The sequence below is a fragment of the Dendrobates tinctorius genome, unplaced genomic scaffold, assembly GCF_039654945.1.
Source record: "Dendrobates tinctorius isolate UK_male_01 unplaced genomic scaffold, ASM3965494v1 ptg000028l, whole genome shotgun sequence".
NCBI lineage: Eukaryota > Metazoa > Chordata > Amphibia > Anura > Dendrobatidae > Dendrobates > Dendrobates tinctorius.
In genome coordinates, this window is record NW_027361696.1 from 72,671,790 (window position 1) to 72,699,384 (window position 27,595).

Sequence of the window (27,595 nt, forward strand, 5' to 3'; positions counted from 1 at the left end):
TGTCCAAAAAAACCATGCAAAGCACAAAATACTGATGACAAAAAAAAAACAAGGGCTGTACATGAGATTTCTGAAATTTCATAGGCTTTGCTGGTACTGTAAAATGCAGCTGAAATTAGCATAAATTTAAAAAAAAAATGCAGTAAAAACACCCAGTGTAAAGTTAGCCTTACAGTGTAGCCCTGGCTCTTATACGTGCTCTGTCAGCACACAATGACTGTTCAGACCCAGCACAGGCGCCCGATGCACCGTGGACAGAGGCCTTTAACACACAGCAGGCGCACGTCACACCGGATTGCTTCCTGGCGTCACACTCGGAGTCACTCCCCTTTCCTGACCTATTTAAAGCAGCACAATCCTTTTTTTCCTAACTCTGACAAAACCCGGATTTAGTCAGTGAGGCAACGATGGCCACAAGATGGGGCATCTGCTCTGCCGGCAAAATAAGCAATGACTTTGTGGTGGCTCTGCAGACCCTGCCGCCTCAGGAGCATCAGGTGGGTGCAGATCTGGGAGAAGTAACGTGGCGCGCTCATCCGAACCGACGTGTACTTTGCCCACCAGCTGCCATCTCCTCGCCCGCTATAGTGCGACCAGCACAGCAACCTTCATGTCTCCACCTCTGACCCTGCTGCAGCCCATTCCCCAAAGTCTAGAGGTCCGACCTCCAAAGCTTATAGGGTGAGAATACTGTGAAGATTTGGAGCCCTAAGGCGATGTGCACACGCTGCGGTTTTTGCTGCGGTTCCGCTGCGGTTTTGACTGCAGCAGTTCTGCAGACAGTGTACAGTAGCATGTTATCCTATGGGATTTACAATCTGCTGTGCACATGCTGCGGATTTTTAGCTGCGGTTTTGAAACCGCAGAAACAATTGACATGTCACTTCTTTTCTGCGGATTCTGCTGCGGTTTACCATCTCCTCCATTGTGGAGATGAAAAACTGCAGAGCAAAACCGCAGGTATTTTACCTGCGGTTTTACCGATAAAAATCTGCAGGTGAATCTGCAGTGTGTGCACATAGCCTAAGGCAAAGAGTTTTGGGTTTTGTTTTTTTTTTATGCAGTGTTTTTTTTTCTTGTCAACGCCTTATTTTTTGTTGCAGAAAAATCTCAACGATTAACCCTTTAAGGACAAATAATTTTTTTGTGTTTTTGTTATCTCGCCTTCTTCCGAGAGCTTTTTTCGATTTTTCGTATTCGCTTTTCGCTCCCCTTCTTTCCAGAGCCATAACTTTTATTTTTCCGTCTATACGGCCATGTGAGGGCTTATTTTTTGCGGGACGAGTTGTACTTTTAAATGACACCATTGGTTTCACCATGTAGTGTACTCGAAAACAGGGAAAAAATTCCAAGTGCGGTGAAATTGCAAAAAAAGTGCAATCTCACACTTGTTTTTTTGCTTGGCTTTTTTGCTAGGTTCACTAGATACTAAATCTGACCTGCCATTATGATTCTCCAGGTCATTACGAGTTCATAGACACCAAACATGTCTATGTCCTCTTTTATCTAAGTGGTGAAAAAAAATTCCAAAGTTTGCTAAAAAAAAAAAATTTGCTCACTTTTCCGAGACCCGTAGTGTCTCCGTTTTTCATGATCTGGGGTTGGGTGAGGGCTTATTTTTTCCGTGCCGGGCTGACTTTTTTAATGATACCACGTTTGTGCAGATACGTTCTTTTGATTGCCCGTTATTGCATTTTAATGCAATGTCTTGGCGACCAAAAAAACTTAATTCTGGCGTTTGAATTTTTTTACTCGCTACGCCGTTTAGCGATCGGGTTAATGCTTTTTTTTTTTTTTTTTTTAATTGATTGGGCGATTCTGAACGCGGTGATACCTAATATGTGTATGTGGGATTTTTTTTTACTGTTTTATTTTGATTGGGGCGAAAGGGGGGGTGATTTGAACTTTTAGGTTTTTTTAATTTTTTTTATTTTTTAAAATTTTTTTTTTTTTTTTTTTTTTTTTACTTTTGGCATGTTTCAATAGGAGGCTAGAAGCATGCGCAACCCGATCGGCTCTGCTACATATGGGCGATGAGCAGATCGCCCATATGTAGCAGATTTACTGCTGTGCTTTCAGTCCCGGCCACCGGGTGGCGCTGAAAGCCATATGCCTGGAACAACTATAGAGGTCTCATAGAGACCTCTGGTTGTCCAGGCAACATGATGCCGACCCCCGATCACGTGACGGGGTCGGCGATTAGGTAATTTCCGGCCCGGCGGCCGGAAATGCTATTTAAATGCCCGCTGTCAGCTTTGACAGCGGGATTTAACTAGTTAATAGGCGTGGGCGGACGACGATTCCGCTCGCGCCTATTGCGGGCACATGTCAGCTGTTCATAACAGCTGACATGTCCTGGCTTTGATGCGGGCTCAGCGCTGGAGCCCTCATCAAAGCAGGGGATATGTCTAATGACAGACTGTGTCCGTCATTGGACATTAAGGGGTTAAACACGTGAAAGCTTGGTTGTTGTGTGGTTCTTTTTTTTTTTTTTTTTTTTTTTTTACTGGGACAAGTTGTGCTTTTCCTTGGCACCATTTATTTTACCATATAATGTACTGAAACTCATGGAAAAAACTTCCCAAGCGTGATGAAATAGTGAATTTATATTATTTTTGTTATAATATTGTAAGACATGTTTTGTTTTTTTTTGCGTGGTGAGCTGATGATTTTACTAATATCACTCTTGTATATATATAATTCTTTGATTTATTTAATATTAAATTTTTTTTATCACTTTCTAAAAAAAAAAACAGCAATTCTGGCATTTTGACTTTTTTTTTTTTTTTTTTTCTCATTACGGCATTTAACAATACGGTTGATTCCATATTTTCATAGACTTGGACTTTTATGAACTCTTGCAATACCAAATAAATATTTTTGCCCTTATTTTTAACAGTGATAAAAGGGTGAAAACAGATAACCTAACTAAAGTAAATGTTCTTCTTTCCCTGATAATTCCACTTTGATGATTTTGTTTGACCCTTTCAGGTAGTTGCGGTGGCGGCCAGAGACCTGGGCCGTGCCAAGGAATTTGCCCAAAATCACAACATTCCTAAAGCTTATGGTGCATATGAAGAACTTGCCAAAGATCCAGAGGTGGGTAAGTAGTGAAAGCTCTGACACCAGCTTATTGTGCACTGTTAGGCTAATTTCACGAGCAGCATTTTTTTTCAGTGCTTCTCCATTCCAAAGTTATGCCCCCCCCAGTAATAAAGGTGCAAGTTTTCCCTTCAATCAACTGGGCATATATATACCAAAACACTGCTACAAAGAATAATCCACCCCCTCCATGAAAAGCGTCTTCACAACTTAGTAGTGCCTCTTTGGCTGTTATGACCTGCTGCAAACTTGAAGCATAGCCTGACACCGGCTTCTGTCCACGTTCCTGAGGAATCTTAGCTAATTTCTCATGGACAATGACAACTGGGTCAATATAATATTCTTGGGTTTCATGAACGTCCCCAGATGCTGGTGTGTTGCTATTACATCACATCTGCAGCAGGTTATAACAGCCAGAGATGCTCTACAACAGAAGCTTGTCATGTATTGTGTGAATATTTCTGAGACTATATTAATCAGTTAAAGTGGCATTTTGTGATGTGTTGAGATATTTACATTGCTCTTGTTTCATTGGTTTATTGAAAATGGCAGAAAGTTTGTCAATTTTGTTGTTTGCAGTGGGAGAGATTGAATAATTGTTCGTTAATGTTAAATTCACATACTAAGATGATCATCTTAATGTTCTCTCATTTTCTTCTTGAGATATTGTCTACGTTGGGGCCATTCATCCTGCTCATAGGGATTTGGTTCTCCTGTTTTTTAACCATGGAAAAAATGTCTTGTGTGAAAAACCGATGGCCATGAATCTTACAGAAGTTCAGGCGATCATCTCTGCTGCAAGGAAACACAATCTCTTCTTAATGGAGGTTAGATTATCCATTCTCGATCTTCTTCTTTATGGACCATGTTGCCAGTGGTGCAATCTCTGACTATAGACCAGGCTGGCCGCTTGTATGTAGGGAGATGGCGGGGATCCTCATGTGCCTCCTCTCCCCTGGACACTGTTCAGGGAATTACATGCGGCACCCTGTTTTACTAATGTAATGTGCGGTTTACTAAGGTTATGATGATGTAATGTGATGCACTTGTTATGTAGTGTGTGTAAGCTTAGGGACAGTACGGGATCGTAGGGGGATTAGAATAGAGGGGGGCATCATAGAGATAGAAGAGTTAGTAAGGTATAGGCAGCATAGGGGTTAAGTACATGGGAGGGGCACAGAGCAGGGGGATATAGGAAAGGCACTTCCTGTTAGAAGCAGATACCTGGGTAGTCTGCTCAAGGGCAGGACGCATACAGTGAGACAGTTACAGGCCATGGGAGTAAAGCTGCGGATGGCAGTACGGGACCCCAGGATGGAAAATGGTAAAGTCGCGCACCAGCTCAACAGGACCATCCCCAAGAAAGGATCTGGGGTCTACGACTGGGGCGGGAGCAGCTGAGATAGCGTTCTCGGCACCTTTCCCAATTGGAACTAGATGAGGGGCTGACAGGGAGCAGGTGATGCTGAAGGTACAGATGGGACACAAACTGTCCAAAGATGCTGCCCGGATGGCAGAAGAAAGGAAAATGCAGACAGGACAGAGTCTGACTCGAGGTACGGCTGTAAACGCTGATAGTAAAGAGAGAGAAATGACAGATACTAGAGTCTGCCTGGAAGGCAGGAAAAGGACAGGAGACGTTGCCCTGTGTGAACTGTGCTGCTAATGTGATGAATGCCTTATCATTCAGTAAAGTTCAACTGTTAGAAAAGAACTTTGACTTTGTGGTGTTTCCTGGAATCGTGGAGCTGAAGACTGAGGGAATTCCAGTAACAGAAGTGAATACCTGCCTGTACCCATCTCTCCATGTGCAAGGTGCCGGGGTGCTCACTGACTATGACTTGGTGAACTCGCCCACGACTACCACCCCATGCCACCTTGTTACATGTACATGAAGACCTGGTAGACCACTACTGGATGGGGAGAGAGAAAACGAGTAGTGTGTGTGTGTATGGTTTTTTTTTTTTTTTTCCCCCAAAACCAGATAACCCCTTCCATCACTGGTATATTGTACTTCTGCTCTCGTTGTACAGGCCTTCTGGAGCCGTTTTTTTCCAGTCTACAAAGAGATCCGTTCTCTGCTTCATCAGAAAGTTATCGGAGAGGTGAATGTTGTCCGGGCAGAATTTGGTGTAAACTTGCTTGCTGTTGCGCGGTCAGTCGAAAAAGAACTTGGTGGAGGAGCAATTCTGGATATTGGTTGCTATTGTATCCAGTTTGCCTCCATGGTATTTAGTGGAGAAAAACCTGAGTCTATAACTGCCAAAGGATTTTTGCATGAAACTGGTAAGCTTTTCTCACAAAGTAATATGTTGGACCGATAGAATGTAAGAATTAGAACTTATAGGTCTATTTTGATCTTGGCAAGTGATGGTTTCCCGTGAGGATTTGTCGTCACTTTATGACCTTCGGGAACCAAGTCAAATACATAATGGGCTGCAGCATTTCTTCAGCTCTGTGTCCGCTTCATTTTTACACTGCATTGCAGCCATTGTGGCTACCCAGTTCTGTTGTGAACTGCAATTGCACCCTTCATCAAAAAGATGCCGTGCTGAAGCAGTGGCTAAAAATGTTCTGGTGCAGAGCAAAAAAGGTGAACTGAATTGGGCACTGCCTCCCTTTTAATCTTTGAATCAGTGAAGGTTGGTCCCCAGAGATCATTCAGTGATGGTGATATCTGAAGACCTCTTTATAGAACTGCTCTATACGGACCTAACAGTGTGCTATAGGTAGTATAGGGACTTTAGATAGCTTTCCAGCATATGGAGCATTTGGTTGACCATGCTTTCATCTTTCCCCATACATGTGCACTTGGTTCTGCCAATCATGCATGGGTTTTCAAGACTAAAGAAAGCTCATAGAAGTGGGAATGGTGGACTATCCAATTGTGTGTGTGTGTGTGTGTGTGTGTGTGTGTGTGTGTGTGTGTGTGTGGAGCCTCCATCATATATTCCATTAGATTTCATGGAACACCTTGGGGGAACCTCTGGTGATGGTGGCTTATCCCAGAAGAACAGAGGGATCGTTCAAATTCAACAATCCCAATCCTTCTCCCACCCCTTTCCCCTATCAATGTTGAGTCAACCGAAGTCCAGTTTTTATTTTACACCTAAGGTATAGCCTAAAAGTGAAAAGCTGAACCAATTTTACGGTAATGTTCCTTCACGTGACGAGTTATACACTGGAACCCAATTTATTTTTCTCAAATCCTTAGGTGTTGATGAGACGGTGACAATCATTCTACAGTACTCCGGAAAACGCCAGGCCATCCTCACCTGCACCATGGTGTCCGAAATGCCAAATCAGGCCGTTATCTCTGGCACCAAGGGAATCATCCAGGTATGCAATGGCTAAATGTATATGATCATCACCAATTTATTTTGCAACGTAAGGACTTTGGATCTATTGTATGAGTAAGTGATATTTTTTGTAATGGATGTACGCAGAAACACATCTGGCATCAAATTTAAAGGGATTGTTCGACATACTTGCAAAAAAACTTAGCAATTTCTGTCTTTTTTACCCTTCGCCACGACAGCACCCACTGGAGGTATTGGATCCGCCCCATTTGGAACAGGAAACCCTACAGGAAGATAAAAAGGGGCAGTCCACCTTTCCTCAGTTTTGGTTTCCTGTTCGCAGGGTACCTCAGGACTAATCCTTCAGGAAGACTTACCTGGATTTGCACGCCGCCTGCGCAGTGTCCATGAGAACGGCAGGGGCTGCGATCTGGAAGCAGCGTCGGGGGAGACTCCGTTAGACGGCTCCCCCCTCGTCTGATGGCTGAGAGGTGATGTCTGGGAGGGGCCGCCCGGTCTCACCTAGGAGCGCGCCAGGGGCACCAAACGCAGGAGCTGCCGTTGCAGGGAGCAGTAAGTGTGCCAGTGGCGCAAAGAGAAAAAAGAGAGCGCAGCGGTGGCAGCAGCGTGGGGAGAAGCGCGGTCCGCATACAGGAGCGGTGGCACGGTAGCTGGCCGGCGCAGAGGCTCCTGATCCCCAGAAGTAAGTAATGAGTGAACTTCCGGGGCAGGGTGGCCGAGGAGCGCGACGGTCGCATGTGCGGGAACCCGGGGAGGAGGAGTGACTTCCGGGGGCAGAAAAAAAAAGAGGGAGCAATCTATTTAAACAAGCGCCGCAGCTGAGTGGCAGGAACCATGTCGTCCCCAACAGAAGTACACGCTCCAGCAGGAGACTCTGCGGGGGGCAGCTCCTCCAGGGACCGCACCACCAGGACAGACACCGCCTGCAGGAGCGAGGTGGGAGAGTCAAGACCCAGGATGGGATCTCAGCCATCTGATCCGGTAATATAAAGCTTCACTGGGTGAGTGTGCAATGTATATACTCTGCCTACTAAGCTGACCTCTCCACCCCCTCTCTCCTTTCACCATGTCTCCCCTCTCCAGGCGAAGAAAAAAACAAAATCCAAGCATAAAGCGCATTCTTTATGCGCTGAACCTCTCCCTGACTCCTACCCCAAAAAGCTCTGTAAACAGTGCACCAGAGAGACTAGGCAAGGGTCGGCAGTGTCATCAAAGGACATTCGAGCCATAATTAGGGAGGAAATACAGGCTATCGCCCATGCCAGTACTCCCTCAGAGGCTAGGAGAAAAAAACAGGTGACCCTCAGCTCAGAGTCAGAGGAAGAACAGGGGTTAATCGCCGATTCCTCACTCACATCCTCGTCGTCATCATCAGACATGGAGGGATGGCCATGTCTTCCCCTGGATAGTGTGGATAACCTGGTCAAATCTGTGAGGAACACTATGGGGTGTGAGGAAGCAAGGGGTGCCCAAACTGCACAAGAAATAATGTTTGCGGGGTTGGCAGAAAAGAAAAGGGGAGCGTTCCCAGTAATACCGGCAATTAAGGCCCTAATAAAGAGAGAGTGGGAACGACATGATCAAAGAAGTTTTCTCCCATCGGCCTCAAAGAGAAAATATCCGTTTAGCAATGACAAGCTAAGAAAATGTGCCAAAGGTAGATGCCGTTGTAGCCTCTACCTCGAAACAGTCTACTATTCCGGTAGAAGACGCAGGCTTGTTGGCAGACCCGCTAGACCGTAAGGCGGAGTCATTAAAAAGGCCTTGGGAGTCTACCACAGGAATTTTTAAGCCAGCACATGCCAGATCTATGCTCGTATGGTTGGACCAATTGGATCAACAAATCGAGCTGAAAGTGTGGAGAGAAACTACGGGCCGCTATTCCATTAATCAGAGGAGCAGCAGCCTTCATGGCCTATGCATCGGCAGACACTCTGTGGCTGGCAGCAAGATCGGCGGCTCTTGTAAACAACGCCAGGCGGGCACTGTGGATGAAGAGCTGGAAGGGGGACGCGCAATCAAAATCTAAGATTTGCGCAACCCCATGCGAGGGTGAATTTCTCTCTGGGAAAGCCCTAGACGACATACACTCCAAAGCAAAAGAAAGGAGGAAGGCCTTCCCTGATTCTTTTATCCCTTTCTACAGGAGAACCTTTAAAAGGCGACCGTTTGGAAGAAGACAAGCGGATAGATCAAATAGATGGCCCGCAAAGGAGGAAAAGCAAAAGGGTAGCATGTTCAGGGGTTCAACATTCCGTAAGGAAAATAAATATTAAAGAATTAGACCCACCAGTAGGGGGTAGATTAAAAATTTTTTTATTCAAAATGGGAACAAATAACTTCGAGCCCATGGATTCTAAGTATTATTAAAGAAGGAATGAAAATAGAATTCCTTCAAACCCCTTATGATTTCTTTATCATAACCTGCCTAAACTCTATAGTTCAACAAAAGGCCCTTGAAGAAATTCGGAGCCTACTATCCAAGGGGGTTTTAGTAGAGGTCCCAGAGGGACAGGAAGGTAGAGGATTCTACTCTCCTTTATTTTTAATTTCCAAACCAGATGGTACGTTTAGGACAACTATAAATTTAAGGAAGCTTAATACTTTTTTAAAAAATTATAAGTTTAAGATGGAATCAATCAGATCCACCATAAAGCTTCTCTTTCCAAACTGTGTAATGGCAGGGATTGACTTGAAGGATGCTTACTATCTTCCTATTCATGATAGATACCAAATGTACCTAAAGGTCATGGTGGTATTCGAAGGCAAGATCCGTCATTTTCAGTATACAGCCATGCCCTTCGGCCTCTCTACAGCACCAAGAATCATCACCAAGGTGATGGCAGAGGTGATGGCCTATCTTCGTCAAAAAGACACTCTAATCGTGCCTTACCTAGATGACTTCCTAATTATCAGGAACTCGGTCACCCAGTGTACCAGACGTGTCGCTGACGCGATCTCATCTTTGCTGGATCATCAATGTCCAGACTCGTTCGGCATTCCCTTCAGATGTACTTAGGGTTCCAGTTACTCCACAACCCAGAGATGTCTACTCCCTCAGGTAAAGATTGCACTCACAAAAGAGAGAGTAGAGGCAGCCATAAGTAGACCACGCATGTCTCTGAGAGGGGCAATGTCGCTATTGGGGTCACTCAGTCCGGTGGGCCCGTTATCATATCCGCACATTTCAGCATCAGATCCTCCGAGGACAGGCGACATGGTGGTCACCTCGAGAACAAGACAACCTTATCACAGGAGGTCTTTACTTCTCCAGAATGGTGGCTAGATGATAACCATCTATCCTCAGGAGTCCCATGGGTTATAGTACCATCTTGTATCCTAACCACCGATGCTAGCCCCCACGGCTGGGGAGCCCATATGGGGAGTAGCTTTTGTCAAGGAAGGTGGAATAGAGATGCATGGGGATACTCGTCTAATTTGAAAGAACTGACGGCGGTATATTATGCTCGACACCATTTTCTTCCGCAGCTCCAACAGAAACATGTCAGGATCTTGTTGGACAACACCACTACAGTGGTCTACATAGACAGGGAGGTACTCTATCAGAGACTCTCATGTCTTCTGCAGCAAGAATCTTAACTTTCGGCTAAGTTTATTTGTTTTCCCTCTCGGCTCTTCATATCAGGGGAGAGAACAACCAAGAGGCTGACTTCTTAAGCCGACACACACTTCAGCAAGGGGAGTGGTGCCTCAATCGCCGAGTCTTCAAGGACATAGTAGCTTTATGTGGGCAACCTCAGGTGGACCTCTTTGCCACAAAAGAGAACAGACAGATAAAGGTGTTAGCTTCCCTGTCTCCGTCAGATCACCCAGACATACTGGATGCCTTCCCTACGATATTTCTCCTGCCACAGGTCATTCGGAAGATCAGAGAGGACAAGGCGAGAGTGATTTTGATAGCACCATTCTGGCCCAAGAGACCGTGGTTCTCTTGGCTACGAATTATGTCGGTGACAGATCCTTGCGTCCTCCCTTCGATTCCCAATCATGGAAGCTCTCTTAGGGTGAAACGTGTAGGAAATCGCTCCTCTCCGCATGCCTCTTTATGTCGTTTTTACCTGATGGTAAGAAGATTTTACATTCTCAATAAAGCAATTATTAATTCATCTCCTGAAGACGCTGGATAATCTTCTTTATATTGTGCATGCACTACACACCCGGGTCAGGGTGTTTCTGTGCGTCGGAGGTGAGATCAGGAGTGAAGAGGGGTGAGCTGAATTACCTTGTTTGTACAATCCCTGCATGGGACTTAAATCTGGTCTTAGACGCCCTGACAGAAGAACCCTTTGAGCCAATAGACACGATATCCCTCAAATACTTGTCACTCAAGACGGCCCTCTTAGTAACACTGACATCTGCTAGGAGAGTGGGTGATATCCAGGCCGTATCCATAGATCCACCCTTTTTTCAGGTATACCAAGATAGGTTGATATTAAAACCAGACCCCCTCATACCTGCCTAAGGTATCAACAAAATTCCATAGATCTCAAGAGATACTTCTCCCAACCTTCTTTGAAGATCCCTCCACTCCAGAGGAGCAGAAATTCCACACTTTGGATGTTAGAACTGTCCTAAAGTATATTGAGAGGTCCAGGAGCTGGAGGCAGTGTAGGGCTCTGTTCATATCTTTTCAGGGCTGTAAAAAAGGGTACGGAGTCACGAAGAGCACCATATCCCGATGGATCAGGGATGCTATTCGCTTAGCCTACTCCGCAAAAAATGAAGACCCTCCGGAGAGCATCGGAGCACATTCCACTAGAGCAATGGCAACCTCCTGGGCCGAGAAGGGAGATGTTCCAATTGAAACCTTATGTAAGGCAGCAATTTGGTCAACACCTTCTACCTTCTATAATCACTATAGACTTGACCTTTCATCTACTTCTGACCTAAGCTTTGGCAGGACTGTCCTTGGCACGGTGGTCCCACCCAGGTGATGGTCTCTGGAATCTCTCCAGTGGGTGCTGTTGTGGCGAAGGGTAAAAAGCCGGATTACTTACCGGTAATGCTCTTTTAATGAGTCCACGACAGCACCCGCTCACTTTCCTCACTGCTAAAGATATCAATAATAAAGTATATCTGCTAAAAATGAATAAGTGAAGTTTAGAGATGCAAAGACATTGCCTAATCCTTGGCGGTCCTCCTCGTACTCTGAAATGCAAAACTGAGGAGGAAAGGCGGACCGCCCCTTTTTATCTTCCTGTAGGGTTTCCTGTTCCAAATGGGGTGGATCCGATACCTCCAGTGGGTGCTGTCGTGGACTTATTAAAAGAGCATTACCGGTAAGTAATCCGGCTTTTTGTTACTACTTTTTTTTTTTTTTTTCCCCTGCTGCATTTTAACTGTCCACGCTGGATGTGATTTCATGAAGACTCAGGGTATGTGCACACTTTGCGGTTTCTGCTGCGTTTCCGCAGCGTTTTTGGCTCTGCAGAAACGCAGCAGATTCTGCTGCCTTGTACAGTACCTTTATTTCCTATGGAAATAAAAAAAAGCTGTGCACATGCTGCGTGTTTTGCTGCGGTTTTCAAAACGCTGCATGTCAATTGTTTGGTGCAGAAACGCTGCAGTTTTACACCTCATCCATTATGAGGTGTAAAAACGCAGATAAACCGCAGCACTTTGTCCTGCGGATTTCCTGCGGTTTTCTCTACAAAATCCGCAGAGACAAAAAACTGTGTGCACATACCCTCAGAGTTTTTTGGTGCATTTTTTTTACTCTATTGGGAATTTTTTTTTTTTTTTAAGTGCAAAATTAAAGTGTATCTGTACATTAAAAATGCATGCAAAACCCTGCTATAAATCTACACCTAAAAAGTATAAAATAAAGGGGAAAAATGCAGAATAAGAATGAGAGACGATTGTTACTTGTCAAAAAAAAAATAGAGCATTTACGCTACACGTGAACACTGCGTAAAAATCTTCTCCATTCTCAAGAACGGGAGGAAATTTGTAATTTTATAGTTTACGGAATACCTAGGTTAACGTTCACCTCTTTTGGTTTTTGAGGTGGTCGGCCTTATAGGCAAGTACTATCCTGAAGTACAGGAACCAAACACTTGCTGGCAGATTACATTCTGCACTCCACCTTCTACTAATTGTCTGGTGTCTCAAGTGGACAAACCCTCTAATTTTAGTTAATTGATATACCCATTAAGTAAAATGGGCTCCGCAGATTTATTTTTTTCTTTTTTGAAAATACGCAACTTGTAAAACTCACCAAAAACTCATTGTGGAACATGGCCTCCTGTAAATAATATGCATTACATTATTTTTTTTTTTTTTTTTAATATGCATGATCTCATTGTCATTTTTTCCTTCCCAGATCCCTTCCTCTATGTGGTCACCAACATCCCTAATAGTTAATGGGAAGGAAACTAAATTTGCTCTTCCTCCTACTACAAAACACCTGAACTTCAATAACAGCATGGGTCTGAGTTATGAAGCAGAACACGTGCGGCAGTGTTTGCTGAAAGGTAATGGGAAAGCTTCTAGAAGCCATCACTTATCTTCTGGGCCCAATGTGGTCATGAGGTTGGATGCCAGTGTCCTAATAGTGTCTTCAGTGTGTTCGAAAAATGTTCTAGTCCCTGCGGCTGCATGTCTCTCAGGTGTCCGACAGGCGTAACACATGTAGGGATTGTCTAACAAACAGGAAATTCCCTGCATGTGTTGTGGCTGTCGAACAGCCGCAAGACATGCAACCACAATATTTTTCGAGCATGCTGAAATACTTGATTAGGACACGAACATGCCCACTAATTATTACCGGGCATTCGTTTTTAATGGGGGGGAGGGAGGAGAGAGCCTATGGCAGAGGCTTATGTCCCCTGAAATCAAAGGGAACAGGTATTGTAATTCCACCTGTCCGATCCTTTTCAGTACAGTGGCGGGTTCGGCCAACTTTCATCCAACACGTACAAGTGCCTATACACAAACAATCTGGACCAGTCAAATGGTGGTTAATAGAAACCTAAGGCTTTGTTCGCATCTGCTCAGTTTTGACCAGACGAGGGAGGGTTTAGAATCAGGGTTAATATGGTAAAAAATACCAAAAAAGACACATCCGTCCTTCGCTCCGAATACATGGAGCACCAGTTGTATTTCCTATGAGCCCCTACTAGATGTTTAGATGTCCAGACACATGGATGGGCAGGGCAATGAGACGTGTACTTTATTGCATTGCCCAAGTTAAATCCCTACGTACCTTATGCTTAAAGGGACTTTCCACTTCCAGAAAACCACTTTTTCTAGAAAAAAAAAAAAATTATTCCTCCTCTCTGGGTCCAACATTGTGTCTGCTGCTCTTATCAGTGTCTTTAGTGCTGACATCACATCTGCAGCCAGTAGTAACTCAGTGGCTCTGCCCAAGTAGACAGCACAAGACACCAAGCTCACCGATTGGATCAGAACTGTGGATGTGACTTCAGCCAGTGTATTTGATGGGACAAGTGCATTCGTCTAATTGATGCCACTATGTGATGTCACAATACAATTCCATTTTTTTTTTTAAACCTTTTTACAGGATAGTGTTTTGGATGTTGTAATCATGTAAAACAGGTGTATGTTAGACAGAATTATTACATTGACATCCGACAAGTGAAACGTAATCCAAATGTGATGCAAAGCTCATGATGAAAATGGCTATAAAGTGTGATTATGCCACCAGAACTACCAAATGCCATCTAGCCCACAGACGTCAGACGAAGCATCTTTCCTGGGTAGATATGATAGTATTGATTCCAATGTTGTTTCCTTGTCCAGAAGTCCTCCTAGAACGTTTCGGGCCATTCCTTGCCAAAAATGGGACCAGATCCAGATGGGGTAAAGGCAGCTTAGGCAAACTGCGTAACAATTTTTTACATGGGGGTGGGGGGGTAACACTCTTCTGATCTAATGGGGCATGTGGACAGGAACTGTCATTACGATGAACAACTTAAGATCTTCCATGTCATCTGAAAACTTTGAATAAAGTATCTAACTTTCCATATTCAGCCATGTGTAACTTGTCTATTTCAGGATTGAAAGAAAGCCCAATCATGAGCTTAGCAGAAAGTGAGCTGTTGGCCAGCATCATGGAAGAGGTCCATACTCAGCTTGGTGTCTATAAGAATGAATGACTTTACCAGTCCTAATTATCAATAAATGTGGATACTGATGTGGTTTTCTTGTGTTCTTCAGCCTAAACAGGGTTTGGATTTCTCTTCCCCTTGACCAAAAGAATTGGGTGTTGAAACTCAGTTGTGTACCACCTCTCCTGATTCAGCATTTGCCCTTTACACAGACATGTTCACACTGCTGTTGAGCAATACTGTTGGTTCGGTCTCATTGAATATTCCAAGAAAGATATGGCTTTCAACTTTAGAACTAAGGAAAGATCTGCATGATGCAATTCTTCCATTCTAAAATTGCCTTAAATTGGGTCCCCCTACTTCATTTAAGCAGATTTTTTTTTCTTACATCAATTATATTTCTTCTAAACATGGAATATATTGGAAAAGTGGGAATTAGTGTTTCTATAGAAGAAAAATCAAATTGTACAAGATAGCAAAATGTATGCCCATGCTTAAGAGCGATCACCTTCACGCATTAGTATATATCATAAGGAGACTATGAATAATTAAACCACATTTTGAAAGTATATCTGTGAAGAAAGGAATTTGAGAATCAGTTCATGGGAGCAGCTATCTTGGGATTGGCAGCTCAGAGTGCAGTGTTTGTGAGACCCTGTTAGATTACAAGCTGGTGCTGGGCAGCACCTGAGGCTAGAGTAAAGCACAACCAGGGCTGTGGAGTCAGTATAAAATGGGGTCTGACTCCTAAAATAATTTGGGTACAGTAACTCAATGCAGAATGTGCTGAATATCTTTTCATAGGAATTTGGGAAAGTTAGGAAATGTTGTATAAATGGCTGATCTAAGGCTACATTCTCACTTTTTGCTGTTTTTTGAGGATGCATTTTTCAGCTGCAAAAGCAGATCAGCTTTTTAAAAAAAAAAAAAACAAACCATCACCTGAAAGGGTTGAGCTCAGATATGTTTTCAATAGCAAAAGCAGATTAGAAAAACACCACACAAACTGACATGCTCATTCAGCCCAAAAACAGATCCTCACAAAACAATGTCTGAATGTCATATCTTGAAACCCATTTACTTTGCTGGGATGCCCAGAGTTACTGCATTTTACTGCAAAAAAACTGATCCGTAAAAACGCTGTGTGAGAATCATGGCTGGGGCAGCTGCCCCCCTCCCCTCCCCCGAAGCAGGGGCACGCACCTATCAAAACTCACTAGTCTGCAAGTGGGACATGCTGGAAACCTGGATCGGAAAAGTGAGGAAATTGGTTATTGCTCCCGCACCCCAAAAATTGATTCCATCTTGAAGAGACATACTGGGAAAGGGGCAATTGTCAATCAAGCCACTCGGTGGGGCAGCACTTAATTGAGCGATTGAACTAAAACCATTTTATAGATATGGCCAACCCTCAGGTAACCCTAAATGAAGGTCAATGGACACAGGTGGCTGAATTGAGGGAATTGCTTAATCACCCATTTACCAAGACTAAAAAAATTACAAGCTGAGGATTTAACTCCTGGCATTTTCATAAGGGAGTAGACTAATTTGCTATTTTGCCTGTCCCAAAGAAGTTTAATCGCAGATGGCATTTCTGCTTCAATGAAACAGACACAGCTATTGGAAAATAAAATTTTTCTGGCAGCTGTTTGTGGACCCAAGTCATTGTATACTGCTTGATGATCAACAGCTTACTAAAGGAAAAGAAGCTCTGACTGAGGTAGCAGTTAGGAAGAGTGGCCTACAGGAGGACTGCCAGGCGCAAGAGGACTTGGGTCCTGACAGTGCTACTGCTGCCATATCTCCATCCTCATCAGCTGATGCATTTGACTTTGACAAGTATTTGGATGATATGGAGCAGGCAAAGCGTTGCCACAAGGAAAAAGATTTCACTCCATCTCCTATAGCAAGCAGATTGACCATATTTCAGCAAAGTGTTTCACTTGCTCTCAAAGAAATAGAAAAATTCAACCGTTAATCAAAACCGACTGTACATGAGACAATTCCTTTATACCTGGAAATTGTTAGACGTTGCCCATGTGGTTACAGCTTTGCCTCCAACCCAAGTTAGTGTAACGAGGTTGTTCTCTGGCCTTAAGATTATTAGGTCAGATTTGAGGTCATCTATGAAGGGGGATCTGATGGAGGCAATTCTATTTTAGAACAAATTCATAGACTGCACAGATGTTTAGTATTTTTGCTGAACTGTTTTTCTGCCACTTACATAGTGATATATTAAATGTCCACATTGTACTACAATACATTTTTCACTTAAATAAGCAATCTGTCAGAGTAAGGGAAATTGAGGAGTCGGGAGTCGCAGGTTTGGCTTACCGACTCCACCGCCCTGCTTTCAAGTCCAGTTGTCAATAAGAGCACAGCTACTAGATATGGGTGCTCTGAGCCAGTTACACAGAAGTCTATAGGATCAGAGCCTTTAAAGACATTCTTTCCTATTGAATTCCTACCAATGATCTGGCCATGAACCACTAATACGCCAGCTTGTGCACACATAGCAGATTCTGCAGTGGATTTGGCCCTGCAGATCCACAGCAGATTCTCCTGCGGTGTACAGTACCATTATAGTCAATGTAGAACAAAGATGTAGTGCATATGCTGCCGATTTTTTTGTGCAGATTTGCACGTCAATTCTTTGTGCAGAACCTGCAGCGTTTTCACACCTGCTCCACTATAGAAGTCCACAGGTGTAAAAATGCAGGCGAAATCTGCACTAAATCCACAGTTCATTTTACCTGCAGATTCAGCCAAATCTGTGCAGAAAAATCCACAGCCAAGTCTGCAATGTGTGCACATACCCTAAAGAGGCAAACCACAGCCATATGGAACAGATGCTACTCGGCCAGGCTTTAGAGACTGGCAATGTCCTATTCTACCATCTGCAAAGATTCCTTTTTTTGCAAGTTAGGCTGCAATGGCCAATTTGGAAGCAGCTCAAATTCTCAATTTTCTTCTCTCATACTTTGCACTGACGAGAGCCAATAGCACAAAACACTGTCTGCAAATTGAGATTCTGATTTGGCTTTTATCCCAAGTCATATTACAAGACTCGTTAAAGGGTTGATTGTGACTTGTAGGATAGGATCGCTACTACCAACAGGTGGCACTATAGCATTCAAGTCCTCTTTCTCTGAAGAGGCAATTTGCATATTATTTTCCCAGAGGAGCATTGCACAGCAAATAAGCCTCCTTACCTTGACAAGCCAGAGCTGGCATGTCACTCTCCACAAGGAGAAACCTTACCCCTTAGACCTCAATTTTCATTGGGAACTTGAAATTTGTCTTAATCTTTAATGAAAGGCAACACAATTTATTCCATATATTTTATTTAGTTTCTGCAGATAAGTGCACAAAGTACAGCATGCAAGGATGTACTCTGAAGGGTCCACATAGCCGAGCCCCCTGCACCGGATAGAATGCTTTGTCGGCAAGACAAGTTCCTAGGAAAGACAATTTAAAGTCAGTATTCAGCCACCAGCAGGACATTGTTAGCAGAGACCTAATCTGTCTCAGTGTATCAGAGTGTTCTCACAGCAAATCAAGCAATGTAGGTAAATTACAAAGCATCATTGACAGGTTATAGGCAAGTAATTGTGGGGGACTGAAATGCTGCAACTTACCATAAAGCAGGTGAGCTGGTAAAGCGCCAGAACCCTAGAGACCCTGGAAGGAAAAAACCCAGACATTAGTGACCTCAACTCATCTGCATGCCTAGAGGGATGTCACTCAGCAGTCAGATCTATAGAAAAGTGTCATCATACACTCAGGTTTGGGATAGACTCATCATTGGTCAGCTGCTACAAATCCAACGCCAGGTGAGCAAGTCTCATCCCCCCCATATTCTATGGCTCTGTCACTTACCTGGGATCCAGCACAGGCCACTGTTTAAAATCAGAAGGACACCAGACCGCTGCAGTCAAGTTGACTTTTGCAGCAAGTTCATCCTTCTGGTGTAAATACAGGCCATAGAGCAGCCTGTGTTCAACACAGGTAAGTGACAGGAGGAGAGCATTGCCAGGCATATATTGTATAGATATACATCTAATCTCTAAGGCCTGTTTCACACTTCCGTTTGTGTCCGCCAAACGGATCCGTTTCCGTTTTTTTTATGGAAACGGATGCCAACGGATCAGTTTTTAAAAAACGGATCTGTTTTTTTATGGATCTGCGGTAACCGTAATGGAAGTCTATGGGACAAAAAAACGGATCCTGCAAAAAATGGCGGATCCGTTTTTTTACGGAAAAAAACGGATTTTGACGGATTTGAAAAAACAGAAGTGTGAAACAGGCCTAAGCCACTGAAGCAAAGTCACAAGACCTGAAGTGCATCAGACTGAACATACCTGATGAAGACAGCAGCTTCCCATCCTCCAAACAAAGCCCATTACAGGTTTTTCTGGGCTCTCGACCCCTCAGAAACCTAAAACCAAGTCAGAAGTCAATAACCATACAACTTTTCCTTGACACATGAGATTACTACATAGGCATCAGCAAAGCCATTCGGTGTCATCGTCAGAGCCTCTTCACCCGCGAGGCTTGGAAGACCATTGTGAGAATAAAATAGTTTACACTGCAGTTCTCCCCTCCAATAACAGTGTTTCAGCTTTACTCACTTCCACAGTTGGGAGGAACAAAAATGGTCCAGTGATGCGCGAGTATACTGGTTGCTCAGGTGATCTGAGTATTTTGCAGTGCTCGGAGACTTAATTTGTTGCCGCAGCTGCATGATTTGCAGCTACTTGCAGGCCTAAATACGTGTGAGGAATCCTGTTTGTTAGGGAATCTCCACATGTATTCAGCCTGTCAAGTAGCCACAAATCCTGCAGCAGCAAAAACTAATCTGAGCACGCCAAGATACTCAGATCACAGAGCATGCTCGGGAAAACCTGAGCAATGAGTATACTCACTAATGCTGACCAGTAGGTGTGATGTCACTGACCACCTCCCAATGCAGAAGCGAGCGGAGCCAGAATATCCCTTTAAACAACCAGCACAGAATTACCTTTGAACATTTCTTTTTCAGTTCCTTCATCTTCTAGAAACCTGTGGGAATAAAAAGGAGACTAGCTTTCAGAAACAAGTTGTGTAATAGACCTCAAGAGCCAAGTGGAAGGCATGGCTCACATGACCACCATTTCTACATTGGAGCCACCAGAATGTCTGTGCTGGATTCTGTAGCCCAACACTTGTATATGGCCATGTTCACATGCAGCTTTTTACTGCAAAAAAAAAAAAAAAAAAAAAGGATTTTCACAGTACTAGCAAAAGCAATAAGTCTTCAGAAATCCCATGCACACTAAAAAAAAGTTGCATATGAACACAGCCTTAAGGTAAACTCAGTAGTCAGATCCGTAAGGAGTTGTGTCATCACAAGTCAGGTTCGGGATAGACTCATCATGGTTCAAATAAAGCAAAACTGGCAAATCAGATCAAGTCTAAGAATTATTTTCTTTAGAAGACCATTACTGACAGCACCAAGTGCTCAGACTCTCATCACACTTTATGATTTATACCTGCAAGTTTCCAAGCGCAGAAAGGGCCTCTCATTCAGCCTCCATCTTGTTACACAGCCTACAAAATAAAGCCACGTTATTACTGGAATATTGCACTGACAACATATCCAGGGTCAGGAACAGCATCAGTAAAGCCAGTAGGCAGTGTCGTCAGAACCTCGTCTGAGGCTTGGAAGACCATCGTGAGAATAAACATCATCTGCATTAAGATGTTCCCATGTAGTAATATGTTCAGCACTGAGGTCTTACCTCCGATCTTCTCGTTTGGCCATGGTGTTACCTAAAATACAAGAGCATGTGTCAAGCAAAGCCAACATTGGAACGAATAGGCATCTAGCAAGTACATTGCCAAGCGACACAAGGGACAGTTTGGCACACAGCTGAAAGTAATAAATTTTATTTTTATAGCGCCGACATATTCCACAGCACTTTACATTTCAGAGGGGATTTGGACAATAGACATTACAGCATAACAATAATCACATACAGTAGATTATAACAAATACCAAGAGGAAAGAGGGCCCTGCTCGCAAGCTTACAATCTATGAGGAAAGAGGTAGACACGAAAGGTGGGTGGTAACAGTTGCCCTGATTGTATGGACCAGCCATAATGTTAGGTGTGTGACAGTACAGACACAGAGGGCTAATGGATGCATAAAGCATGTGGGAGAATGATGCGGGGAACCTGGTTATGGTAAAACTTTTGGCTCTGCCACACAGGGATAGATTAGGTTAATGTGTTGAGGCGGTAGGCCAGTCTGAATAAATGCGTTTTCAGGACACGCTTAAAATTGTGGGGATTGGGGACTAATCGTATTGACCTGGGAAGTACATTCCAAAGAATTGGCACAGCACGTGTAAAGTCTTGGGAGACGGGAGTGGGAGGTTCTGACTATTGAGGATGCTAACCTCAGGTCATCAGCAGAATGGAGGGCACGGGTAGGGTGGTATACTGAAACAAGGGAGGAGATTAGGGTGGTGCTGAGCCATGGAGGGCTTTGTGAGTGAGGGTAATAAGTTTATACTGAATTCTGGAGTGGATGGGTAGCCAGTGTAATGACTGGCACAAGGTAGAGGCATCAGTGTAACGATTGGTGAGGAATATGATCCTGGCTGCAGCATTCAAGACAGATTGGAGAGGGGAGAGTTTGGTAAGAGGGAGACCGATTAGAAGAGAGTTACAATAGTCAAGACGAGAATGAATAAGAAACAGTAAGAGTTTTTGCAGAGTCAAAGGTAAGAAAAGGTTGAATTCTAGAAATGTTTTTGAGGTGCAGATGACGAGAGCGAGCCAGTGATCGAATGTGGGGGGCAAAGGAAAGCTCGGAATCAAGTATGACCCCAAGACAGCAGGCCTGTTGCTGGGGAGCAATAGTGGAACACCACACAGAAATAGCAATGTCGGGTATAGGTACATTAGTAGAGGGAGGAAACACCAGGAGTTCAGTCTTTGACAGGTTCAGTTTCAGATATAGTGAGGACATGATATTAGACAATCGCTGGTGTTTTCTAGAAAGGCTGGCGTGATGTCAGTAGAAGCGTATAATTGGGTGTCATCAGCATAGAGATGGTACTGGAAACCAAATCCACTGATTGTTTGACCAATAGGGGCAGTGTACAAGGAGAAGAGGGGGCCTAGAACCGATCCTTGGGGGACCCCAACAGTAAGGGGAAGATGAGAGGAGGAGGAACTGGCAAAAGATACAGTAAAGGAGTGGTCGGAGAGATAGGAGGAGAACCAGGAGAGAACGGTATCCTTGAGGCCAATGGAACGGAGCATAGTGAGGAGGAGCTGATGATCCACAGTGTCGAATGCTGCAGAGAGATCCAAGATAATTAGCATGGAGTAATGACCATTTGATTTAGCTGTTAGCAGATTAGAGACTTTAGAAAGGGGCAGTTTCAGTGGAGTGTAAAGAGGAAACCTGATTGGAGAGGGTCGAGAAGAGAGTTTTCTGAGAGATAGCGGATAAGACGGGAGTGGACCAGGCGTTCCAGGAGTTTAGAGATGAAGGGAAGATTAGAGACAGGTCTATAGTTAGCGGCAGTTTTGGTCGAGGGATGGTTTTTGTAGTGGATGTATGATGGCATGCTTAAATGAGGGAAAAATACCAGAAGAGAGAGGTTAAATATTTTAGTTAGGTGAGGGGTGACAGCAGGGGAAAGGGACTGGAGGAGCTGTGACAGAAATGGGTCACTGGTGCAAGTAGTTGGGTGAGAAGATGCAAGGAGCCTGCTTACTTCTGTGACTGGTTCAAAATCAGAGAGTGAGTTAGATGCAGTGGGGGAGGGAGGACAGTGCATGGTATGAGGTGATAGGAAATTATCTCCCAGTCGGATCTGGTCAATTTTTTCTTTGAAGTAATTGGCCAGATCGTCAGCTCGGAGCTCCGTGGTTGGGGCCTGTACTCTTGGATTGAGTAGAGAATGAAAAGTGTCAAAGAGACGTTTCGGGTTATTTGACAGTGAGGTGATGAGGGTGTTGAAATAGGTTTGTTTGGAGAGGTGAAGGGCAGTGTTGTATGTTCTAAGCATAAACTTAAAATGGATGAAATCTTCGGGTAGATTGGATTTTCTCCACAGACGTTCGGCACACCTGGAGCACCGCTGCAGGAAAAGTGTTTGTACCGTGTGCCAGGGTTGTCGCCGTCTGCGTTGTGGTGTTCTATTTATAGGGGGTGCAAATTCATCCAGGGCAGTTTGAAGTGTTTCATTGTAATGCTTCAATGCAGAATCAGGACATGAGAGGGAGGAGATAGGGGCCAATGAAGACTGCAAGTTCTTCGTAAGTTTCTGGGTGTTAATGGCCTGTATGTTTCTATAAGTCTGGACAGTGGGGGGTGACCTGAGCAGCCTGGCAGTTCTTGATAGAGAATGAAAGAAGATTGTGGTCAGAGTGGGAGAGGGGAGTTTGCAAAATCATCCACTGCACAAAGCAGAGAGAAGACCAAGTCGAAGGAGTTTCCGTCTTCATGCGTTGGAGAATTAGTAAGCTGCGAAAGGCCAAATGAGGAGGTTAGAGATAAAAGGTGAGTAGCAGATGGTGAGAGGGGAAGAGCAATGGGGATGTTGAAATCTCCCATGATGAGGGTAGGGATGTCACAGGAGAGAAAATGTGGAAGCCAAGTGGCAAAATGATCCAGGAACTGATGGGAGGGGCCAGGAGGACGATACACCACCGCCACTCGCATGGAGAAGGGGGTGTAGAGTCTGACGGCATGGACCTCAAAAGAAGGGAAGACAAGTGAGGGTACTTGAGGGATAACCTGAAAGGTACATTTTGGTGATAGGAGCAGACCAACGCCTCCACCTGCTCTATTGTCTGATTTTGGGGTATGAGAGAAGTGAAGCCCCCCGTATGAAAGAGCAGCAGCAGCAGTAGTGTCTGACTGCTGGATCCAGGTTTCAGTAAGAGCCAGGAGGTTAAGAGAATTAGAAAGGAAAAAGTCATGAATGAAGGAGAGTTTGTTACACACTGAGCGAGAATTCCAAAGTGCACAATTAAGAGACAGATGGCATGCAGGGAATATTAATAAGATTAGAGGGGTTTCTGAGTGTAGCAGTCGGGAGGTTTGACTTTCTGTAACATGGGGGACCAGGGTTGGGAGCAATGTCTCCTGCGACTAGGAGGAGGATAGAAAGAGTAAGCAAATGGTTAAGTGATTTGTGAGAGCGTCTCAGATGTTGAATGGTGGGACTGACTGGATCTGTGCAGTTTAACAATGTGAAAAGAGCATGAGTGCTATACATAGGAGAGGAAAGAAGCGAGGGGCCAATGTGGATGGAGTGTAGAGAGTTAATGCCAGGGCAGCGGATGTGTGTGAATGCAGCGGCCAGGATTAAAATTACACAAATGCATATGGTATATATTTGTTGTACTCCAAATGTACAGGGAGTAGATATATAAATGTCTTACCTGTCTCCTGTCCTGTCTAACTGCCATGTTATAACTGCCAGTACTTTGACAAACTGTACTTGGATAAAGTGTGCATAAATGCCCCCTGCATAAATGCTATCCCCAAGCTATGTCTGAATATATAGGAGGATAAGACTTAGAACTTTTTTTTTTTGGCTCTCTCTTCTAGTTAATCAATCACACTAAATTGAGACAACAGGACCCAATAAAATGTTGTGGTCAAATAAACACATGTTTACACTACATGGATCATAAAGCACTTTGAAAAGTTTCTTGACCTCACAACATAAGGGGACAAGCAGAGTAAGTTGAAAAAAAAAAACTATATACCATATATAAGCTTGCAGAGTTGAAAACACAGAGATAGCATTCAGGATTAACTTCTTGCTGACATTGAATGGAGACACAGGAGTGGACTCAAAGTAGAGATTGGAAAAGCTGGTTACCATATATAAGCTTGCAGAGTTGAAAACACAGATAGCATTCAGGATTAACTGCTTGCTGACATTGAATGGAGACACAGGAGTGGATTCAAAGTAGAGATTGGAAAAGCTGGTTACCATATATAAGCTTGCAGAGTTGAAAACACAGATAGCATTCAGGATTAACTGCTTGCTGACATTGAATGGAGACACAGGAGTGGATTCAGAGCAGAGATTGGAAAAGCTGGTTACCTTTCTTCAACTTACATTACAGTCCCCCCCCCTAGAGATTGTGCTGCAGAATGAGAGCTGATCCCCGGAGCTGGAGACTTTTCCTGTGTTGGGTGTCATTACTGCTTGCACCCCGACTTTCCTGCAGAAGACCCCATGACTCGTGGCTGCCCACTGACTATGACTTGCCCTCCTTCCACCATCTCCCTGCCTCTGCCGGTCAGGGTTCCATCTATGTTATGGGGACTTCTGAGTGCAGCACCCTTCTTAACCTTTCTCCTGCCGGAGTCCAGCCGGCTACATCTATACCTGCAGGCAATGCAGCAATGAATGTATGGTTTAGATTAAAAACTTCATTATAGCTTTTATTGCAGAATGAGTTAACTGAGAAACTGTCAGAGATCCAGTTCACGACATCAAGGTTCGTCTTAACCAATTTTCCTTTCTGAGCATCTAAACAGAATAAGCTCACTGGCAGATTCTCTCAGGCAACTCCTACTGAAGTCAGCAATACAAACTATAGATGTAAGTTTTAAGTGAAAAAATTTGTATGTTATGATCAGCTGTTATGTGCCATTAACAGCCCTGGAAGGAATCGCGATCCTCCAATGGCTGTTAACATGCATTTCTGACGATCGTGCTGAAAATCCGCCCATTGGAGACCCCCCCCCCCCCCCCCCCGTGATTGCGGGTCACTGATGGGTTGGCATGACAACCAGAGGTCTCCTGGAGACCTCTATGGTTATCATTGCCAGATTGCTATGAGCACCACCTGGTTGTTGGCACTCATAAGCACGCTTTCCAGTTCACAGCATGTTAAAACCAAAGGTGTCGTTGAAAAGTACAACTCGTCCCACAAAAAACAAGCCCTCACATGGACATGTTAACAGACAAATTAGAAGTTATGGCTCTGGGAAGAAGGGAAGCAAAAGGCAAAAATAAAAGTTCTGGTCATGAAGGGGTTAATTACACTAGTTGGTTGCCATTCAGCCAGTTGATCACCAGCATGCAGTTGCGTCTCCATCTTCAGACTCTGCACAGATGCAACACATTAAAAAACCTCACAAGACTTGTGCTGAGTGCCCAACTCCTGATCAGCAGAACAGTTTGTTCCATGATATTTAGTAGGCCTGCCCCTTTAAGAGTTGAAAGGCATCGTATAGCGAGGCAGTCCTCAGCAGCACTGAACTCAGCAGTCAGATCCGTAGTAAAGTGTCTCATCAGGCAGGTCAGGTTCGGGATAGACTCATCATAGTTCAGGCTGGATAGACACGGAGACGACAAAAAAAAAAAATAAAAAAAATACAAAAGTATGACAACTTCAAAAAACTTTGAGAGTTTTGCATAAGTTATCATTAACTTTGTAATTTAGCGTTTCACATGCAACAGCCCAAAAAGCTTTAGTTTTTACATTAGAAATCTCATCTCACTCCTGTGCCTCCCCCCTTAATTTTAACCCACCCAACCAAGTATAAAGGTGTTAGACAAGCAGGAATCACAGCAACCTCTGGTGAGTAAGAATTTGGTAGAGCATCTATGCTCCTGCTCACCACTTCATACAGTGGGATAAAAGCTGCGGTGACGTATACACCCCATTAGATAACAGGATGTTCCCTCTTACCTAGGAGTAATCCCGCTCCATGACATCTTATTAGTCTTCAGCTCACCATTTCACAACCTACAAAATAAAGTCACATTATTACTGGAATTTTGTGCCAATGACCTATCCAGGGTCAGGAATAGCATCAGTAAAGCCAGTAGGCAGTGTCGTCAGAACCTCATCTGAGGCTTGGAAGACCATCGTGAGAATAAACATCATCTGCATTAATGACCATGGAACAGAGTTAATGAGCAGTGCTGAAATCCTCACCTCATATCCCACAATGGTGCTTTATCCTGTGCGGTCATCTTTGTCCCTTAGAAAAAAAAAAAAAAGTAAACAAAATTACATACTCAGGGCAACAACTCAATTCATACCATCACTCAGAAGATGATGCAGGGGCAGAGTCCCTGATTCCAGTGATGCATCACTTACAGGGATGCTTGTAGTTTGATCAGTGAGGTGTACAGGGCTATAATGAGCTCAGCATTCAGAGAACTGCAGCAGAGAAAATAGATTTTATCAAAACTGCAGCAAGAGGTGGAGTAAGTGACATCACAGATTGGGGCAGGGTCACAGACTTCAGATAACATAAAAGTCTGGAGACAATATGCACAACCAAGCAGGTGCTATGTTCAGCAAGCCCTCTAGATTGCAGCATGGGTACACATGCCAATCAGGCATCACAAAGCAAAAGAAACTGGGCAAAAGTGAAGAGGATCAGCCAGACCAAGCCACCATGAACTCAGCAGTCAGATCCGTAGTAAAGTGTCTCATCAGACAGGTCAGGTTCGGGATAGACTCATCATAGTTCAGGTAAAATGCACTACGATACTGCCTGGCATCCAGCTGAAGAGGACATCTGGCAGAAGCATCTCAGGAGTCCCGACAACCTGAAGGGTGGGGTTTGGAGCAGCACATGGGCTCTGGTGTCACTTCCAGCTGGATGCCAAGCAGCATATCTGGCAATCTGTCCAGCCGAGGGAGAACTCACAGTAAGACCGGGGTCACACTGCGTTATGGCAGTCCGTTACAATGACTGCATTACACCGTGGTATAACAGTCTGTTAACGCTGCCATTAACCCCCATTATCGGGCGCATGTGCTAGCAATGTGCCGTCATTCAGTGACGGAGCCTCGGACGCGGGCTGCAGCATCTGAGGCTCAGTCACCGCTAGCGGTATAGCATAACGCAATTGCGTTATGCCATAGCGCTAACGCAGCCCGTCAACGCTAGGAGTTGAACGGGCTGCCTAACGCAGTATGAACCTGGCCTAGCTACATAAGAGGGTCTTTCACTACAATTCTTGGTGTTATCAGTTTACATGGCCGTAGGGTTGGGATTGCGCATACAAAAGGGGGCTGATCAGCTAACGAGTATGG

General features: G+C 44.2%; 1 protein-coding gene and 8 non-coding genes across 9 annotated transcripts; 1 reads left to right on the forward strand and 8 right to left on the reverse strand.

Moving 5' to 3' along the window:
- The first annotated feature begins 315 nt into the window (after positions 1–315).
- On the forward strand, positions 316–14,598 carry LOC141085546 (trans-1,2-dihydrobenzene-1,2-diol dehydrogenase-like). Its single transcript, XM_073570990.1, has 7 exons — positions 316–497; positions 2,992–3,103; positions 3,766–3,929; positions 5,136–5,388; positions 6,317–6,441; positions 12,766–12,916; positions 14,460–14,598. The coding sequence occupies exons 1-7, from the start codon at positions 408–410 to the stop codon at positions 14,558–14,560; spliced, it is 996 nt and encodes a 331-aa protein (XP_073427091.1). The 5' UTR covers positions 316–407; the 3' UTR covers positions 14,561–14,598.
- Positions 14,599–18,032: 3,434 nt separating this feature from the next.
- Positions 18,033–18,108, reverse strand: LOC141085682 (small nucleolar RNA SNORD34). The gene has a single exon (XR_012231361.1). It is a non-coding gene; the product is annotated as a small nucleolar RNA SNORD34 (small nucleolar RNA).
- Positions 18,109–18,254: 146 nt separating this feature from the next.
- On the reverse strand, positions 18,255–18,322 carry LOC141085689 (small nucleolar RNA SNORD50). The gene has a single exon (XR_012231368.1). It is a non-coding gene; the product is annotated as a small nucleolar RNA SNORD50 (small nucleolar RNA).
- Positions 18,323–19,008: 686 nt separating this feature from the next.
- Positions 19,009–19,100, reverse strand: LOC141085685 (small nucleolar RNA SNORD35). The gene has a single exon (XR_012231364.1). It is a non-coding gene; the product is annotated as a small nucleolar RNA SNORD35 (small nucleolar RNA).
- A 763-nt stretch (positions 19,101–19,863) lies between these two features.
- Positions 19,864–19,933, reverse strand: LOC141085688 (small nucleolar RNA SNORD50). Its single transcript, XR_012231367.1, has one exon. It is a non-coding gene; the product is annotated as a small nucleolar RNA SNORD50 (small nucleolar RNA).
- Positions 19,934–20,159: 226 nt separating this feature from the next.
- On the reverse strand, positions 20,160–20,247 carry LOC141085684 (small nucleolar RNA SNORD35). Its single transcript, XR_012231363.1, has one exon. It is a non-coding gene; the product is annotated as a small nucleolar RNA SNORD35 (small nucleolar RNA).
- Positions 20,248–25,798: 5,551 nt separating this feature from the next.
- On the reverse strand, positions 25,799–25,870 carry LOC141085687 (small nucleolar RNA SNORD50). Its single transcript, XR_012231366.1, has one exon. It is a non-coding gene; the product is annotated as a small nucleolar RNA SNORD50 (small nucleolar RNA).
- Positions 25,871–26,348: 478 nt separating this feature from the next.
- LOC141085683 (small nucleolar RNA SNORD35) lies at positions 26,349–26,436 on the reverse strand. The gene has a single exon (XR_012231362.1). It is a non-coding gene; the product is annotated as a small nucleolar RNA SNORD35 (small nucleolar RNA).
- A 518-nt stretch (positions 26,437–26,954) lies between these two features.
- Positions 26,955–27,026, reverse strand: LOC141085686 (small nucleolar RNA SNORD50). Its single transcript, XR_012231365.1, has one exon. It is a non-coding gene; the product is annotated as a small nucleolar RNA SNORD50 (small nucleolar RNA).
- Between the last annotated feature and the right edge of the window lie 569 nt (positions 27,027–27,595).